General features: G+C 41.1%; 1 protein-coding gene across 1 annotated transcript in view; it reads right to left on the reverse strand.

Annotated features, from left to right (window-relative positions):
* SMCHD1 (structural maintenance of chromosomes flexible hinge domain containing 1) overlaps nt 1–19,798 on the reverse strand; it is a 408,526-nt gene that overhangs the window by 201,041 nt on the left and 187,687 nt on the right. The window contains exon 31 of the mRNA XM_089678219.1: nt 12,360–12,439. Coding sequence (XP_089534345.1) covers nt 12,360–12,439 — 80 coding nt within the window. The remainder of the gene's footprint in view (nt 1–12,359; nt 12,440–19,798) is intronic.

The following is a 19,798-nucleotide window of genomic DNA, read 5'->3' on the forward strand; positions in this document are numbered from 1 at the left end:
TGGTATCAGTGGGAGGAATAGTGTCCCATCATTGGTGTCAGTGGGAGGAATAGTGTCCCATCATTGGTGTCAGTGGGAAGAATAGTACGTCATTGGTGCCAGTGGGGGGGGGGGGGGAATAGTGCCCCATCGTTGGTGTCAGTGGGGGGAGGAATAGTGCCCCATCGTTGGTGTCAGTGGGGGGAGGAATAGTGCCCCATCATTGGTGTCAGTGGGAGGAATAGTGCCCCATCACTGGTGTCAGTGGGAGGGAGGAAGAGTGACCCATCGTTGGTGTCAGTGGGGGGAATAGTGCCCCATCATTGGTGTCAGTGGGGGGAATAGTGCCCCATCATTGGTGTCAGTGGGAGGAATAGTGCCCCATCATTAGTGTCAGTGGGAGGAATAGCGCCCCATCACTGGTGTCAGTGGGAGGAATAGCGCCCCATCACTGGTGTCAGTGGGAGGAATAGCGCCCCATCATTGGTGTCAGTGGGAGGAATAGCGCCCCATCATTGGTGTCAGTGGGAGGAATAGCGCCCCATCATTGGTGTCAGTGGGAGGAATAGCGCCCCATCATTAGTGTCAGCGGGGGGAGAAATAGTGCCCCATCATTAGTGTCAGCGGGGGGAGAAATAGTGCCCCATCGTTGGTGTCAGTGGGGGGAGGAATAGTGTCCCATCATTGGTGTCAGTGGGAAGAATTGTGCCCCATCATTGGTGTCAGTGGGAGGAATAGTGCCTCATCATTGGTATCAGTGGGAAGAATCGTGCCTCATCATTGGTGTCAGTGGGAAGAATCGTGCCCCATCATTGGTGTCAGTGGGAGGAATAGTGCCTCATCATTGGTATTAGTGGGAAGAATCGTGCCTCATCATTGGTGTCAGTGGGAGGAATAGTGCCCCATCATTGGTATCAGTGGGAGGAATAGTGCCCCATCATTGGTGTCAGTGGGAGGAATAGTGCCCCATCATTGATGTCAGTGGGAGGAATAGTGCCCCATCATTGGTATCAGTGGGAGGAATAGTGCCCCATCATTGTTATCAGTGGGAGGAATAGTGCCCCATCATTGGTGTCAGTGGGAGGAATAATGCCCCATCATTAGTATCAGTGACACCAATGATGGGGCACTATGCCTCCCACTGACACCAATGACACTTAACTAACCGACCCCTGTTCCAGCATGGTGCTGCTGGAGCCAGCATACCTGGTTGCAGCAGTACCATCTGCACGGCACACTTACCGGGCGGTCAGCTGTCCTCCTTCCTTCACTTCGGCCTCTCCCTCCCTTGATTTTCGCGGGGCCGCTTGGCTCCGCCTCCTCGCCGGTGATTGGCCGCCTGTGTGCCTTTCCTGAGCTACAGTACTGGCGCCAATCACCGGTGAGGAGGCGGAGCCGAGCGGCAGCGCGGACATCGAGTGAGGGAGCGGCCGGAGTGAAGGAGCTGCGCATCCTGGACTAGATCGTCGTGGGACTGGGACCGGAGCCAGGTAAGAGACAGCAGCCCCCTGCCTGCCCCTGTACTTAGTGTACCCTGCCGGTGGGCCGGATGAATATGCTCGGTGGGCCGCATGTGGCCCGCGGGCCGTAGTTTGAGGACCCCTGGTCTAGGGACTCTGCTTTAAAAAAAGAATATAATGCTTGGGGATTCTAAGTAATTTCTAGCAAAAAATACCAATTGTTACATGTGAACAAAAAGTGCCAGAAAAGGCCCGGACTGGAGGTGGTTAAAGAGCACTTTATGAACACTAAATTTTAACACTCTTTATTCGATATACAACCCTGGCAAAAAGTATGGAATCACCGCTCTTGAAAAATGTTCATTCAATTGTGTAGAAAAATAAAATCCAAATAACAAACATGCCTCAAAACTATTTTCATTTAACCACTTGCTCCCCAGAATGTTTATGGCCACCCCCCCCCCCGACCAGGCCATTGTTTGCGATATGGGGCGCTGCGTTATTATAACTGACAATTGCACAGTCATGCAATGCTGTACCCAAATAAAAGTTATGTCCTCTTTTACCCCACAAATAGAGCTTTCTTCTGGTGGTATTTGATCACCTCAGTAGTTTTTACTTTTTGTGCTATAAACAAAAACCCATGACATTTTTTGAAAAAAAAAAAAAAAAGACAAAAAAACAAAACATTTACTTTCTGCTATAAAACATAGCCAATAAAAAAAAATTTAAAATCTAATTTCTTCATAAATTCAGACCAAAATGTATTCTGCTACATATTTGTGGTAAAATAAAATCCCAATAATTATATATTGATTAGTTTGCACAAAATTTGTAACGTCTACAAACTATGGTACATATACTGGAATTTTTTTTTTTGTAATACTAGTAATGGCGGCGATCAGTGACTTGTATTGCGCAAGACATTTTTACACTGACGCTTTGTGGGAACCAGTGACACTAATACAGTGATCAGTGCTACAAATATGCACTGACACTGTACTAATGACAATGACTGGGAAGGGGTTAACATCTAGGGTGATCAAAGGGCTAAGTGTGTGCCTAGCTACGTGCTTGGTGTACACTAAGTGGTGCTTTAATTTGTGAAGTTATGAATCATGTTCTCAGAGAAACGATTCATGACTTTCCTCTGTCACAACAACGTTGAGCCATAGCTCTGTTCTTCCTCCCTGACTGACGTTCCGCAGGAGCTGGTGAGCAACTGCTTGCCGGGGCTTGAAAATCGTTTTGTGCTGTGTCAGTTCACAGCTGAAGATTTATGCCGGCGGCGCGCCCCCATGTGGCTAAAGGGCGGAGGGCAAGTGGTTAATATTCCAACCTTCTGGCTTTTTAGGAAACACTTAAAAAAATAAAAAAGAAAGAACAATGAAGTCAATTGCAACTGTGTTTGCAGGTCAAGCAGAGGAAAATAATATAGAATCACTAAATTCTGAGGAAAATATTATGGAGTCACTATGTACTTGCAGTTCTAAAACAAACATCTGCAAATTAGACTGCAGTTAAAAAAGAGTAAGATATAGTGCTGTTGCGCTTAGGAATACATATTCATGTAACTTTGATAAGTATACGCTGCAGTCCTAATTTGTGAACCAATAACAGAAAAACAAACAAAATATCCACGTTGGTCATCATCCTATTGGTTACTATCAGTCAGATCGCATGATTCCCAGGAATGAATATTGGTGTCATTCTTACCATCACGTATTGGGCTAGTTCCAAACCAGGCGCTTAAGACCAACCTAGAGATAGGTGGTCCACGGCTAACGGTGAGTGCACATCCATGTGGGGAACCGATTGAGCAAAGAGAAGCACCTGTCATTTTTTGCATGAAGTTCACCAACTAGTATTCAACAGCTGGGCACTTTATTTTTCCGTATTGGGACTGAATGTTAACAATTATTCACTTTGCATATGTGAAGCAATATTACTCATGTATTGTCAAATTTAATGCACTTAATTTATGCGCGGTTTACATGGTATTTAGTTAAAAAAAAAAAGAGTGCTTGCACACCTTGGTGAGCTGTTGCACCAAGCTGATTGACATGAATCATGTCTCCAACACGAGAGATGTCAGTTGAAACAAAGGAGAGGATTATAAAACTTCTTCAAGAAGGTAAATCATCACAGAATGTTGCAAAAGATGTTGGTTGTGTCCGGTCCCTGTGTGTAAAATCTGGATCAAGTACAAATCAAATGGGAAGGTTGTAAAAGAGAAGAGTACTGGTAGACCAAGGAAGACATCAAAGCTTCAAGATAGAAAACTTAAAGCAATATGCCTTGAAAACAGAAAATGCACAACAAAACAAATGAGGAACAAATGGGCAGAAACTGGAGTCAAAGTCTGTGACCAAACTGTAAGACATCGCCAAAAGGAAATGGGATTTACTTACAGAAAAGCCAAACAAAAACCATCATTAATACCTAAACAGAAAAAAACAAGATTACCATGGGCTAAAGAAAAGCAATCATGGGCTGTGGATGACTAGATGAAAGTGATATTAAGTAATGAATCACGAATCTGCATTGGGCTGGGTGAAGATGCTGGAACTTTTGTTTGGTGCCATTTCAATGAAATGTTTAAAGACGACTGCCTTAAGAAAACATTTAAATTTCCACCATCATTGATGATATGGGCTTGCATATCAGGTAAAGGTACAGGGGAGATGACATTTATTAAATCTTCAATAAATGCACAAGCTTATATTAAAATTTTGGACACTTTTCTGATTCCATCTATTGAAAGAATGTTTGGTGATGATGACATTTTTCAGGATGCATCTTGCCACAGGACATCAAGTCCTGAAAACTTTTCTTCTAGAAAGACATATAGTGGATATAAAAAGTCTACACCCCCCCGTTAAAATGTCAGGTTTCTGTCATGTAAAAAAATGAGAAAGTTAAATCATTTTTTCTTCACTTGATGACTGTCTTCACTGTGTTCCATGGTATATCTAATGCGTTGGAAATTCTATTGTACCCTTCTCTTGACTGATACCTTTTAACAATGAGATCCCTCTTATGCTTTGGAAGCTCTCTACGGACCATGGCTTTTGCTGTAGGATGCGACTAAGAAAATGTCAGGAAAGACCTACTAGAACAGCTGAAGTTTATTTGGGGTTAATCTGAGGCACTTTAAATGATGGCAGGTGTGTTCGGACTCCTATTTTACATGATATTGGACGTGATTGCTTAATACTGAACACAGCTACATCCCCAGTTATAAGAGGGTGTGCACCCTTATGCAACCATATTATTATTTTTTTTAATTATTTTTACTTCCCTCCACCTAAAAGATTTCAGTTTGTTGTTCAACTGAGTTTTACAGTTTATAGGTAACATTAAAAGGTGGAAAAAGTTCTGAAATGATTTATCTTTTTTATCATTTTTTTACATCACAGAAATCTGACATTTTAACAGGAATGTGAAGACTTTTTATATCCACTTTATAATGTCAATGGCATTGCCTGCAAATAGTAAGGACCTCAATTCAATTGAAAATTTATGGTGAAAAATAAAGAAAATGGTCCATGACAAGGATCCAACCTGCAAAACTGATCTGGCAACTGCAATGAGAAAGTTGGAGCCGGATTGATAAAGCATACTTTATTGATAGTTAAATCCAAGCCTCAGAGAATTCAAGCTGTATAAAAGCCAGAGGTGCTGCAACAAAGTACTAGTGGTGTACTATAGTGTTTTTTCATGATTCCATAATATTTTCCTCAGAATTGAGTGATTTCATGTTTTTTTTCCTCTGCTTGATCTGCAAAAACAGTTGCAACTGTTTCTTTCTGTTTTATTTTTTTTAAGTGTTTCTTAAAGCCAGAAGGTTGGAATTTTAAATAAAAATAGTTTTGAGGCATGTCTGTGATTAGTTTTTTTTCTACACAATTAAACAATTGAATGAACATTTTCCAAGAGTGGTGATTCCATACTTTTTGGCAGGGGTTGTATGTACCTCACACAGAGACTTGTGTTGCTGACTTTTGCACAGAATTTACAATATTGTTTGCACTATATCTTTTACAATATTTATGCTCTATATTGCACAGTTATTGTTTTATTTGAAATATTACATGCTATTGATTTAAGCACTTAACAGATACATGCACTTTAGTTAAAACGGAGATCCGCTTATTTGCCTCTCCCCCCCCACTACCATATTTGGCAACCTTTGGGGTGAGCGGGTACATGGTTTTGACAGGTACCCGCTCACACTTCCGGCTCAGTTCGCCGTGGCGAAGTGACCTAGAGGTTTGGCCCCCTCCTTGCTCCCACAGTCTCCTGGGAACTTTCACAGGTCCCAGGAGACTGCCGGACCAATCAGGAGGTGCGGCACGATTCGCACATGTGCAGTGGGCACCAGACTGTGATGCCGCAGGCGGTCACAGCCTGGTGCCCACAGCAGAGATGCCGGTGCTGTGGAGGACAGAAGGAGAGAAGGGACTGCACGGGCGAGTACATCGCTGGACCCCGGGACAGGTAAGTGTGTGTTTATTAAAAGTCAGAAACTACAGGTTTTGTAGCTGCCGACTTTTAATTAACACAAAAACAGCTTGAACTCTACTTTAAGGATGCGATTGAGGGAGGTGTGTTGTAGTACAGTTCATGAGTATGGTGTCAATGAAGGGAATTTATACTGTATTATTGTTTAGAAGAGTTGCTGCATTGAAGTATTGCACCATACGGTCTTTTCTTACCTTGGTTGTATCCTATTCATGGGATACAAGTACGGTGGGGGCAGCTGAACTTGGTAACAGACTTATAGCGCAGAGTATTGAATTGATTGATTACAAGGAATGCCACCTTGCTGGGTGAGAGGAGAAAGAGAGAGCAAAGGGAGAAATATCTGTGATGGGTTCAAACAGCGGTTTGTGAAGCGCAGACAGAACCAGATTCAATGGACCCCTAAACATTATAAATTTTCAGAAAGCAAAGGACCTAGAACATAAAACGGTGGTTGTTACAGTTTTTAAAAAAAAAATGTAACATGATACTTATCAAATGAAAATATTCAGGAAAAACTACAGGTTGGTGAATTTTTGTTTACACAAATGTAATACCCAATTTTGTGATGAAATAAAAGATGAAGTTGCACCGAGTAAATAGATACCAAACAGGCAATGGTTTAAAATTGTGCATGCCTGTGGAATGGGAACAAACTACAGTACATTAAATTATCCATAGGCGATGCTTTAAAAGCCTTTTTACAGGTTACCAGTTTGGAGTTTAACAGGTCTGGTGCTAGAATTATTGCTTTCACTCTGATGTTCGTGCAATTTCTTACGTGTGGTAAGATTGCGGTTTATACATGGGTGTGGGTCCTATGTACAATTAGGTCCATATTGCTGTGAACCTACAACATACTTTCAAGGCAGCTATCCATGCAAGTGAAACAGGCCATTGTAAGGCTTCAAAAACTAAACCAATCCATCAGAGAGATAGCAGCAACTTTGGGAATGGCCAAATCAACAGTTTGGTACATTCTGAGGAAAGAACAACGCACTGGTGAGCTCAGCAACATAAAAAGGCATGGACGTCCACAGAAGACAACAGTGGTGGATGATCGCAGGATCCTCTATGGTAAAGAAAAAAACATTCACAACATCCTGACAAGTGAAGGACACTCTCCAGGAGGTGGGCGTATCATTGTCAAAGTCTACAATCAAGAGAAAACTTCACAAGAGCAAATACAGAGGGTTCACCACAAGGTGCAACCATTCACAAGCCTGAAGAATAGAAACGCCAGATTAAAAACTTTGCCAAAAAACATCTAAAAAAGCCAGACCAGTTCTGTAAAAGTATTCTTTGGACAGATGAAACGAAGGTGAATCTGTACAAGAATGACAGGAAGAAAAAAGTGTGGAGAAGGCTTGGAACAGCTTATGATCCAAGGCACACATCGTCATCAGCAAAACATGGTGGAGGCAGTGTGATGGCATGGGTATGCTTGGCTTTCAGTGGCTCTGGGTCATTGGTGTTTATTGATGATGTGACAGAAGAAGACAAAAGCAGAATTAATTTTACAGTGTTTGGAGATATACTGTCAGCCCAGACAACAAAGCTGATTGGAGGGCACTTCACAGTAAAGACGGACAACGATCCAAAACACACTGCAAAAGCAACCCAAGAGATTTTGAATGAAAAGAAGTGGAATATTCTGCAACGGCCGAGTCAATCACCTGATCTCAGCCCAATTGAGCATGCATTTCACTTGCTGAAGGCAAAACTAAAGGAAGAAAGACCCACAAAGAACTGAATACAGCTGCAGGTAGAGCCTGTCAAAGCATCAGAAAGGAGGAAACTCAGTCTTTGGTAATGTACATGGGTTCCAGACTTCAGGCAGTCATTGCCAGTAAAGGATTATCAACAAAATATTAAAAATTAAAATTTTATTTATGATTATATTCAATTGTCCAATTACTTTTGGTCCCTTGAAAAATGGGGATGGCTACTCTTAAGAGCTGTAATTCCTAAACCCTTCCTCCAATTTGGATGTACATACCCTCAAACTGAACCTGAGAGTGTGCACCTTTCAGCCCATATCCATTATATAACTATAGCTTGAATATGTTTTGGTAAATACCTGAAAAATCTAAAATTGTGCCTGTGTCCAAATATATATATGGACCTAACTGTATGTGTTAGAATTTGCACAAAATCACGTAGTAACGAGGGCCCTTTAAGTTTTTTTTTAAGTATTTAAAAAAAAAATCCCTCTGATGAAGTTGCGTGATGTAACGTGTAAGGGGCTTGGCTCTGGGCAGACATGAAAAGTGAGTACAGTTTACAAGTGAGGCCTGCATCTGAAGATTTTATTGAATTTTATTAATTTACTTCATGTGAGTGTATTACTGCTTCTTAATAAATTTTTATATTAGTACATACTGCACCATGTGTCCTTTGTTCCCTTATAAGGATAGAAATGTGTGACCTCCATCATCCTTAAAGGGACCGATCCCTGGCTCTGGTTTGACAATCTATTGAAAGCTCAAAGGTGTTTGATTACTACCACATGGATGTGGATTGAAAAAGTGAAGAATCCTTTTGTCTATTTGATATCATAAAGTGCATTTCCATGTGCTCTGAGGTGAGAGTTCTGTGAGCACTGAGGTGGAACAATATGTTATGTGCACTATTTTACTTGATGGTGTTTGGGATATCAGCACAAGAAGAAAACACATGAATTATGGGAGAATCTTTATTACAAATTGATTGATTGATTTTACATATATGGACTCATTATGGACATTTTATTCAGACATGCCACTCTTATTTTTTGTAGCTATTATTTAGCAGCACTATATCACTTACTTATTTTTAATTTGATAATAGTCTGCCTGAGCCACATAGAGATGGTGGATCAAAAAGCCAGTATACAGTCCAGGTATCTGGGATAGCAAATCAGAATCATTCTTTAGACAGAAGCAGTAGCTGAGAGATAGATTATCACAGCCGGACAATGGAGGGAGATTTCCTTTAGGTAGACTAAAATCTGACAGCGAAAGGAAAAAATTATGTCCTGGTTAAGGCAAAAATAAGAGATTACCTTATGCAATAAGGAAGTCCTGGGTCTCAGCAACAGGGAGCAAACAATTCAACAGAGGCCAACAGTCTTTGAAAACAAGATAGAGAACAAAAACATGGCCCTTGAGAGTGCTGAGAGTAAAACACCAGTCCAGACCCAGCTGCAGGGAGGGGAGGATTCGTCTAATGTCAAACCTCCTAAAGAGAAAACCCTGAGGCTTACACTAAGTGAAGCATGCCCTTCATGTTCGATGATAGACTTTGCAGGAAATAAGCCTTCCAAGCTTTTAGCACTCTAGGAATCACAGTTTTAAAGATGTATATTGAATTCTGGGCTTCAATAACCATGCTGAAGTACCAGTGAAAAAGAAGCCACGAATTTCAACTTTTTTCATCATCCATTGATTTTATGGTATATAATTTTTTGTTGAACCTGGAGGCCAGGAGATCCACATCCAGTGTCCACCACCTGCAATACAGGTTCTAAAACACCTCCAGTCTTAAGACTACTCCACCGGGTCCGACTAAGTATGGCATTCTGTCAATGCCTGAAATGTACACAGCAGACAAGGCTGAAATGTAAAGTTCTGCCCACAATTCCATCTATCCTAGTTAGTGCAGGGAGAATTGTGGTTCCTCCCTGATAGTTGATGCATGCCACCTCTGTGCCAATGTTTGACTAAAACCCAGATCAGATGACCTTCAAATAGAATGGTCCAATGCTGTAGAGACAGTCAAATCACCCAAATTAACAGGATATTAAATCAGGAGCTGAGACTCCTCCAATGACCAAGTCCCTAAAACCAACAAACATACATTGTGAGGATATTCTGGAAGACAAAATGGAAGGACTTCACAGATTCCAGAGACAGAACCCTAATCCAGGTGGCCAGTGAGAGCCTGATCTTTCGTGTCAAACAAACTGGTCTGTCCAGGGACCTTTTAAGTTAAGTTTATTTTTATTGTATTATTTTTTGGGCTCATGATCCTGAATATAGAACATACTGTATATTATTCAGATATGTTGCTGCCCCTGGGATCTCGGCATGCACTTCTGTCCCTTGCCCTACTGGGACCATATCATCATGGGACCACGCTATCTGAGTTGTTGTTTTTAGGCAACAGGCTACATATCTCTCACTGAGTCTGTAAGTGTTTTTTTTGATACTCAAAGTGATTTCTTTTTTGCATGGCAATATTGTAACTGTTGTAGCGGTCTTCATTTGATGCTTATCCTAACTTACAGTATGTCCCTGATGTAATGTGATACCTGAAACATGTTGGGAAAAATGGATACACTCTACATATTGTATGATCAATATTACTGTATTCTTGTCACAAAAACTATGATTTCCTTCTATGCTTACCTCACCTGATATTTTATCTGTTAACTGTTTGCCCAATAAAGATGTGATAAGTTCATTTTTATCATACAGGACTTGGAATTGTTTCTAGCGGCATGCGGAAGTAGGACTTGTCACATGTCCCTTAGGCCTATGGGGAAGGAAGACCACTTCCTCTTCAGATCAAAAATTTCCAATTTAAAATCTGATACCCGGACCAACCACTCCCCCCACCCCCCAATCCGCTACATAGAGGTGCCAAACCCTAACAGGGAGAGGGAAACAAGGCCATAAAGCAGATGTTCCCCTTTAGGGTGGAGCTCCACTTTAATCATCACAGGGTTTTTAATTTTTGCTAAACAAACTAAAAAATACCAAAAATTAAAAATAAAAAGTTTTTCTTAGTTTTTGTAATTTTTCTTCTTCACCGATGTGCTCTGATGAGGTTGCACTGATGGCACTTATAGGCTTTCACTGATAATCAGGGCACTGATATTCAATGTAAACCGTGCAGTGACAGTCTTGCCGTAATTGGCTTTCCAGTCCTCACACTGACACAGGAAAGGACCACCGATAACCAGCAAGTCTGTTTACAAGTGTCCAGCTGTGATATCATATATTAAAGGGCTGCTGTGATTGGCCCTTTACCTCGATCTGCGATCAGCTGTGGCCAAAGGAGCCCCGCAGGATCCACAGAGCATGCCCGATGTGTGCCTCGGGGTCATCCATGGGGTGGGGTTCTGAGAGGATATCTATGGACACCCTCCCAGAACTAGACGACTGTGCTGCAGCTGTCTTTCAGCTATAGCGGCAAGTGGTTAATTAACTGAAATGTTTGCCCTGATTGGCGCAATAGAGAGATTACCAGGATTTCAGTATCTGGCCTCAACCCACTAGAAGCTATTCACAGCAGGAAAAAACTTCTAAACAAATAGAACATATCAAATCTGAATAAAACATATCTACCATCCTTAGGACACTAGCAAAAACATGACCTTCAGTTTTTCTGTCTGTCACCGTCCAATTCTCCCATAGGCAGTACTATAGCCCCAAGGTAAAAGACATCATGTGTGGACATTATTCTTTGTACAAGAAAAAGTAAGATATGCTGTGGGTGTGATATATATATTTATTATACATACAAAGCACTTTATTAGTAACAATGTAGTATACTAAATTGTGGCCACAGAGGGAAGCAAACGGTCAGCATTAATCCTTCAATTCAAGAAATAATCATGTGCCAATTCAACTGCCAATTGGAACCTGTTTTGGTCTTTTGCTGTAGTTGCCTGAGCAACTCAAGGTTCAACGTAATGTGCATTCTAAAGCTGGTTATGCAGCGTGGATTGACGAATCTCTCTCTCTCTCTGGCTATTGTAACAGCTGGCTCTGCCAATCCAATGCAGCCACTGTTTGACTGACAATTTTCTGCCTGACTCCTCCGATTTTTCAGTCAAAGGATGTTGGGTGGGAGGTGGCCGAAATTCACATAGTGTATGGTCAGCTTAAGATGCTCTCTCATTCACTACAGTTACAAAGAGCTGACAACAGACACCATAGTTTGTCAGCTCAAACCAGTCTGGCCATTCTCATCATCAAGGAGTTTATTTCTGTAGGTCTGCTTACTGCATGGTTTTTGTTTTTCGCCCATTCTGAGTGAACTCTGAGACTGCAGAAACTGCTCCAGATCAGCAGTTATAAAAAGTCTTAAACCAGCCCTTCTGGCACCAACGATCATGCCACAGTAAAAACAACTAATCACATTTTTCCCCCATTTCAATGTGCAATGAGAACATTAATTGTAGCTCCTGACCTGTATCTGCATGACTTTATACACTGGTCGGCTGCCATATAATTGGCTGCTTAGATAATTGCATGAATGAGCAGGTGTACCCAATAAAGTTCTCGATAAGCGTATGTGGTGTGTGTGTGTGCAAGTGAGAGAATGCATGAATATGAGAATATATGTCAAATGATCATTCAAAAACAAAAGTGTTATTCTTTTATTTTCACTTCAAACCATATAGCTTACTTTGGTGCAGAAAATGCAAGTAGTCCCATATTCATCCGACCTTCTTTATCTGTTTTTATCTGTTGAGATTGCCCATTTATCTGAAACAGAAAAAGGATTGGTGAATGTGTGACTGTTACACAAAACAGGGCTTTAAATTGGAAGTAAAGGCAAAACCTAAGTCCAAACCTACTCTCAGCCACATTCTAAACCTAATTAATTTAGCCCTCGATATCTATGTTCTGCAGCTGCTCCGATCTGGTCTCCAGTGGCGCTCTGTGTGTACAAGAGACAGCCTCAGCTGTCAAGGAAGTGATTTCAAACATAGCGTTACTATGGGGCTTCTATTCTTGGCTGCCTCTCCTACACACTGAAGCCGCTACTGGCAGCTCAGCGCAAGACAGGACCGGAGCGGCTGCAGAATATGGAAGTATAGTGATTTTTGCTTTACAGGGCTAGATATATTAGGCTTAGAATGTGGATGAAAGTAGGTTAGAGTTAGGTAGGTTTTGCCTTTACTTCCACTTTAACAAGACACACAAGACAACTGATCAAACAAATGCACTCTACCACTTTATTCTGGTCTTCTTAGAGATTTTCAAAAGTTCTACATTTCTTTCATTTATTTAGTAATCAGCCAGTTGCCTTTTTTCCCTTCACTGCTTTATGTGTTATATTTCGGCGTATTACTAACATAATTCTTTATGGTGTTTATCTGGAGATAAACATATTAAAGAGGAACTTTACACAACACTAATATTTTTTTTCCCCCTGAATACCTGATGTGGTGATCTGCACAGGAAGCATACTCACCCAGTGGATCCAATATTGCACAGCTGAGATCTCCTTCTCTGTAGCTGGCAATTGGGTCCCACAGCCACCACCATCTTCTTCTGAGATGTCATTGGTAGGCCCAGGTGCATCTCCAGATAAAGTGCTGTTAGGCCTGTCCCTCCTGCTTTGGTGAATAGAACAAGTATGATACTCCTGGTGCCTCCTTGAATATGCATGTCACATATCCCAACGGGCACTGATGTCAATCACCTAGACGAATGACGAAGGGGGGGGGGGGGGGGACGACAAAATGTTTTCAGAAAATAAGGTAGATAAAAGGAAAAAAGGCTGAGAGTTGTGCAGTGGAGTGGGGGCAGGATGGAGAGGAGAAAACTTATCTGGATGGGTGAAGATCCCCTTTAACTTATTTTATTGTTGGTACAATTTAAAGGAATTATGACTTGACTATAAGCTTCATATCTTACAGTACAGGACATAGGCTGGACATTCTTAACCCCCGGATTATAGGCAATTAAACAAACCAACTAAGCCAAGAACACAAATGAACACTTGCTATCAGTCCATGTAAAGAGTGGGGAAATTACTTATTAAAAATTAACACTGTGAAACTGCAGATACATCTGTTCAATAAAAGACATACAATCTGAGTAAGAAGGAAAATGAAGCTTTAAAGGCCTTGAAAACAAATGTAGATTTTATCATAGAGTAGGACAAAGGAGGAAGCATTGTCCTTCAAGATAAATCTGTAAATATTGCAGAGGCATGAAGCCTCCTGTCTGATAACGCAACAAATCTAAAATTGCCTAAGGATCAATTAGAGGAACACAGAGTTGAAACCCCTTGTGGATAAAGCTATGATTGATTGAGTTCTCAAAAAGGAAGAATTTTCTTTTCTGTATAGAGATTAATATTTTTTATTATATTATTTTTTATCACATTCCTGAAGTCCACAAGTACTCAAATAAGCCAAAGGGGAGGTCAAACAGCTTCCATGGAGAGCCTCACCAATGGGCTTTTCCAGTACACAGATCAATTTTTACAACCATGTGTACAGTTTTTACTATCTTATTTTAGAGATTCCCTGCACTTGTCAGAGACTTTGAAACATTACACTTGGGACATTAGATACATCTGGTATTTGGGTGTAAATGCATTATACACCTCCATTCCTCATATAATTGGATTAAGAGCATTAGAATATTTTTTAGCTACCAATTCATGGTTGCATCACACCCAGGCCGAATTTATTCTATATCAGAGATGGTCAACATGTGGCCCTCAGAGCCATCTGATGTGGCCCTCGACCTCAAATCAGGGAAGCACATGATCAGGGTCGGCAACCCATTGATCGCAAACTGGGCTTGCTGATCTGTCATCCCAGAGCGTTAGAGTACATCGAGCTTGCGCCAGCAGCGAAAGAAGCAGTGGTCACGGAGAGAGAGCAGGAGCTACATAAGTCGAAGCTTCCTCTGTGGAGCTGGATCTTGTCCCAGGCGGAGTCATACCAACTGCACTTCACCTGGGACTTTTCTAGCAGTTTGGAGAACAATGCCAGCAGAAGCTGGAAGAAGAAAAGAAGGTCAGTGTATTAAACATCACATACACTGACATTTGACAGGAGGGGTAGCAGGGGCGGCATATGCAGGAACTGATCCTCTCCATTTTCCTCCTGCACCTGCTGAAATCCAGCGTCTCTTCCTCTCCCTCCCATTGTCATTCTGCGGCTGCAGGAGGAAAAATTAAATTAATAGCAATTTCACAATGCTATTCAAAATAAAAAAAAAAATCTAAATTCTGAACCATTTCAGTTCATTTTGGCCCATGACCAGTTACCAAATCACTTAAGTGGCCCTTGTTCTTCAGAGGGTTGAGAACCCCTGTTCTAGATAGTACCCGTTTTCGCTTAGAATGTAATTAAGTCTGAAAGGATAATATAACATAATCAACTCCATTTTGTGATACAAGATGTTTGCTTAAAAAATATATAACTTTTGTACACATTAAGAGAAAAGTGTGTATGTATGCTTTACAGGAAAATAACTGTGCTTGCAAGTTTTTGAGGAAGTAACTTTCGGTAAGACAGTAACCGTAGTCTGGGCGTAGCGCCAAAATCATGAGTTAGTCTGACCACAACCATCTGGCCAGACAATAGTTTGCAGATAGTTCTGCAAAGTTTGATGACAACTAAGATGCAGTATTAAAGATAAAATGCATGGATTTGATTGGCTGATATTAAAAGTTGGTCATTAATATTCTGCCTAGAGACTACAGATTTATATATACGCTGATGTTTCCGCAATAAAGTTGAAGTGTTTGCAACGTACTGCGGTGTTTGTGCATACATTTCCCAATATATATCGTAGCTATCGCTCACGTGTAACCGGTGGGGGCCCCTATTGAGAGGAAAAACTAATCACCAAACCTTTGAACGTCACATTTGGTAATGAATTTTACCTTCAAGTTTGCAGGACAGTGATGTAAACGATTTTGTGTCCAGCTACGCAAATTTAACAATGAACCTTTGGGAGCAATCCAATTTGTGGAATCACAATCCTTTTGCTTCTAGTATAGTATTTTTTCAGACAATACATCAACAACATTATTGTCATTTGAGACAGTCCCTTTTCAGCCCTAGAATCATTCATTCATCATTGTAATAGCAATTCTATTGGTATCTCATTCACTTATGTATGTGATGCTACGACACTGGTATTTCTAGACCTACATATAGGTCATGTAGATTATAAAATAATTTTAAGAAATCATTTCATATGGTCTGCTGGAAATTCATACCTTCAGGCAAACAGTTGGCACTATCCAAATTGGGAGCGCAACATACCAGGTCAGTTTTAAATAGTTTAGGATAGATGAGGACCTACATAGTCCAGAGAAAATTTTTGATTAACAAATTCATAGACAATGGGTACAAGAGACAGGATTTGGAGAAAGCCTGTTGGGATTGTTTGTCAACCCATCTTCTACCACTAAAAACAAACATGTCAATCATTCAGAGGTTAAATTTGTCCCACAGCTTCGGTTTTATACAAAATATCGTAGCATGGAGAATATTATAAAAAACAAACAAACACTGGAACATTTTGAGAAGAGACCTGATAAACCTAAATTTGTGTAGTAAAAGGCACTGAGTATAGGAAATAAATTAGCACTTAGCAAGAGAAGAATTGACATTACCAAAAAAACAATAAGTAACACTCTAAAATTCCTTCTGTATCCTGATAGAAATGTATCAGTGTAAAAAAGAAAAATGTTCGATGTGTCAATTTATCCAAAACAGGTAAAGATCTTTCTCTGGCGAGAAAGGTAAGGTCTATAACTTACAACTGCTCCTGAATTTGTAATATATTGCGTCACTTGCCTAGGTGGTCTCCCATACATTGCATTATTGGAACTTGGTGAACAATGGAGACTAAAAAAAGAGGGAGACATTGACCACAGTGCGCCTAAACACTTTACATTAAACATAGTATGTCCACAGAAGGCCTCAAAGTTTGGGTAGTACAAACTATACCCAAAGGTGGGTCCCTTGGAGAGAGGTTCCAAAATTATGCCATAGGGAGACTTTTTGGATATTTACTCTTCACACACTAGCCCCAAAGGGGTAAATGAGGAGTTGGACCCCCATACTTAAAAAGGCCTCACTGGACTCCACCAATCTTGGAAACCTAAGACCCATCTCCTTACTCCCTTTTGCCTCCAAACTCCTTGAATGTCTAGTCTACAATCAGCTGCACTGTCACCTCATTGAGAATAACCTTTTGGATACCCTTCTGTCTGGATTTCGCCCACAACACTCCACAGAAACTACTCTCCTAAAACTCACAAACGACTTAACAGCTAAAACCAATGGTCACTATTCCGTACTCTTACTCCGCTGCTTTTGACACAGTTGACCACCCCCTCCACAAAAAACTCTATTTACTTGGCCTCCGTGACTGTACTCCTTTGGTTCGAATCTTACTTATCTCATCGCACCTTCAGTGTCACTTACAACTCTACTTCCTCCTCTCCTACTCCTCTTACCGGCGGGGTCCCCCAAGGTTCTGTCCTTGGACCTCTCCTATTCTCGATCTACACTTCTTCCTTGTGTCAGCAGATAGCTTCCCATGGTTTCCAATACCATTTCTATGCTGATGACACACAAATCTATTTGTCTACTCCTCAGCTCACCCCATTAGTTTCCTCACTTATCACCAATTTACTAACAGACATATCAGACTGGATGTCACACAATTTCCTAAAACTCAATCTATCCAAACTGAGCTCATAATATTTCCTCCCCATGTGCCTCTTCCCCTGATTTCTTGGTCAGGATCAATAGCACAACTATCAACCCATCCCCACATGCCAGCGTTGCAGGGGTAACCCTGGATTCTGAACTATCCTCAGGCCCACATCCAATCCCTGTCCAAATCATGCTCCATCAACCTCTGCAACATCTCCAGAATACGCCCCTTTTTAACCAATGATACCACAAAGCTCCACATTCACTCCCTGATTATCTCTCGCCTCGACTACTGCAACTCCCTCTTCATTGGCTTACCTTACCATAGGCTATATCCCCTCCAGTCCATCATGAATGCTACTGCCAGGCTCATACACCTTCAGTGTCTGCTACGCTTCTCTGCCAATCCCTCCACTGGCTTCAACTTACCCAACAAATAAAATTCTAAATACTAACAACAACTTACAAAGCCATCCACAACTCTTCCCTCAGCTACATCACCAACCTGGTCTCAAAATATCAACCAAGCAGCTCTCTTCGATCCTCCCAAGACCTTCTGCTGTCTAGTTCCCGTGTCACCTCCTCCCATGTTCGCCTCCATGACTTCTCCCATCCTATGGAACTCCCTACCACAATCTGTCCATTTATCTCCTAATCTATCCACCTTTAGACGATCCCTGAAAACCTCTCTCTTTAACCAGTTGCCAACCGCAAATAGCCAAATGACCTACGGACACAGCTGATCACGTGATAAGGTAAAAGGCCAATCACAGCGGCTTTTTATCACGTGATCAGCCATGTCCAATGACACGCTGATCACAGGGAAATGCAATTGCTGGTTCTCGGCTGCACTTTCCTCACGCTGTCAGATCGTGTGGAAAGTACTGCCGAGAACCGGCAGTTGTCAGGGGAGGGATCGGCACCGATCATCAAGGCACTGATGATCAGTGCCCTGATGATCGGTACCCAGCAGTTCCACCCACCTGGGCCCAGCAGTTCCACCCACCTGTGCCCAGCAGTGCCACCCACCTGTGCCCATCAGTGCCACCCACCTGTGCCCAGCAATGCTGCGAGTCAGTGCCTAGCAGTGCCGACTATCAGTACCCATCATCAGTGCCGACTATCAGTTCCACCTATCAGTGCCGCCTATCCGTGCCACCTCATTAGTGCTGCCTATCAGTGCCCTTCAGTGCTGCCTATCAGTGCCCATCATTGCTGCCTATCAGTGCCCATCAGTGTAGCCTCATCAATGCACATCAGTGAAGGAGAAGAATTACCTGTGCAGAATTTTATAATAGAAACAAAAAAAAAACTTTTTTTTCAATTTTTTTGCTCTTTGTTTATAGCGCAAAAAGTAAAAAACACCCCGCGGGGAGTAAATACCACCAAAAGAAAGCTCTATTTGTGAGAAAACAAATGATAAAAATTTCATATGGGTACAATGTTGCATGACCACGCAACTGTCATTCAAATTAGGACAGTGCTGAAAGCTGAAAATTGGCCTGGTAAGGAAGGGGGTATAACTGCCTGGTAGGCAAGTGGTTAAAGAAGCCTATCCTGCTTCTAGCTAGTAAACTGCCTTTTATTTCCTCCATCAACTCATCCCCACAGCTATTACCTTTTTTATCAATGGTACAAAAGGTATGTTCAATCTTAGACAATTTCTACCAACCAATCCACAATATGCTGGTCAATCTGAGACGTACCTTAAGTGATAGAATATTACAAAAATAAATCAACACAGAGCACAACAGTAAATCATTTTTGCCTGTGGCCATCAAATTAGACCATTCTTCTCTGTAAGTATTTACTGTGGTTTATGATCCAAAATTTTATGTTATGTTAGTATTAGTTAATTATGTTTAATAATGTTTAGAGAAAGTGGTGGTTTGTAATTTTTCAATCAGTGTTATTATTCCAAGTAGTTGTTTTAATAGGATGGTATATTATATTAAAGTATAGTGCAAATTTTGTTTAATTTTAATTCATGGCTATTGTATACTGTATATTAATTTACTCTTTCTAGTAATTATATTGTTGCTATTGTGTCTTGTTTCCATTTGTTGTGATTTTTTGTTATTTTTGTTGCATGTAACTGTACCTTAAAGTGATACTAAACCTACACCAGTAAAATCAGTTTGTACATGCAATAAAGCATGCTTGTTATAATCACTGTGGAACCTAAGGGGTTAATCCTCTGCATTGTGTAAAAAGGCTGTTTGATCCTGACTTCTCTGATCCTCCCCTTCTACTTTTTCAATACTTTTTTAAAGGATTTGACAAAGCCAAAGCACAAAAAAAACAAAAAAAAAAGGGAATGCAAAAGTACCGGAATGAGCACTGAGTAACAGACCTTATAAGCTGTATAGGACCACAGGTATGTGCTACATTCCAATAAAACATGCAAACAAAAATGAGTTTC

The sequence above is a fragment of the Staurois parvus genome, unplaced genomic scaffold (assembly GCF_062004578.1).
Source record: "Staurois parvus isolate SC_StPar_1 unplaced genomic scaffold, SC_StPar_1.0 ptg000015l, whole genome shotgun sequence".
In the NCBI taxonomy this organism is placed as follows: domain Eukaryota; kingdom Metazoa; phylum Chordata; class Amphibia; order Anura; family Ranidae; genus Staurois; species Staurois parvus.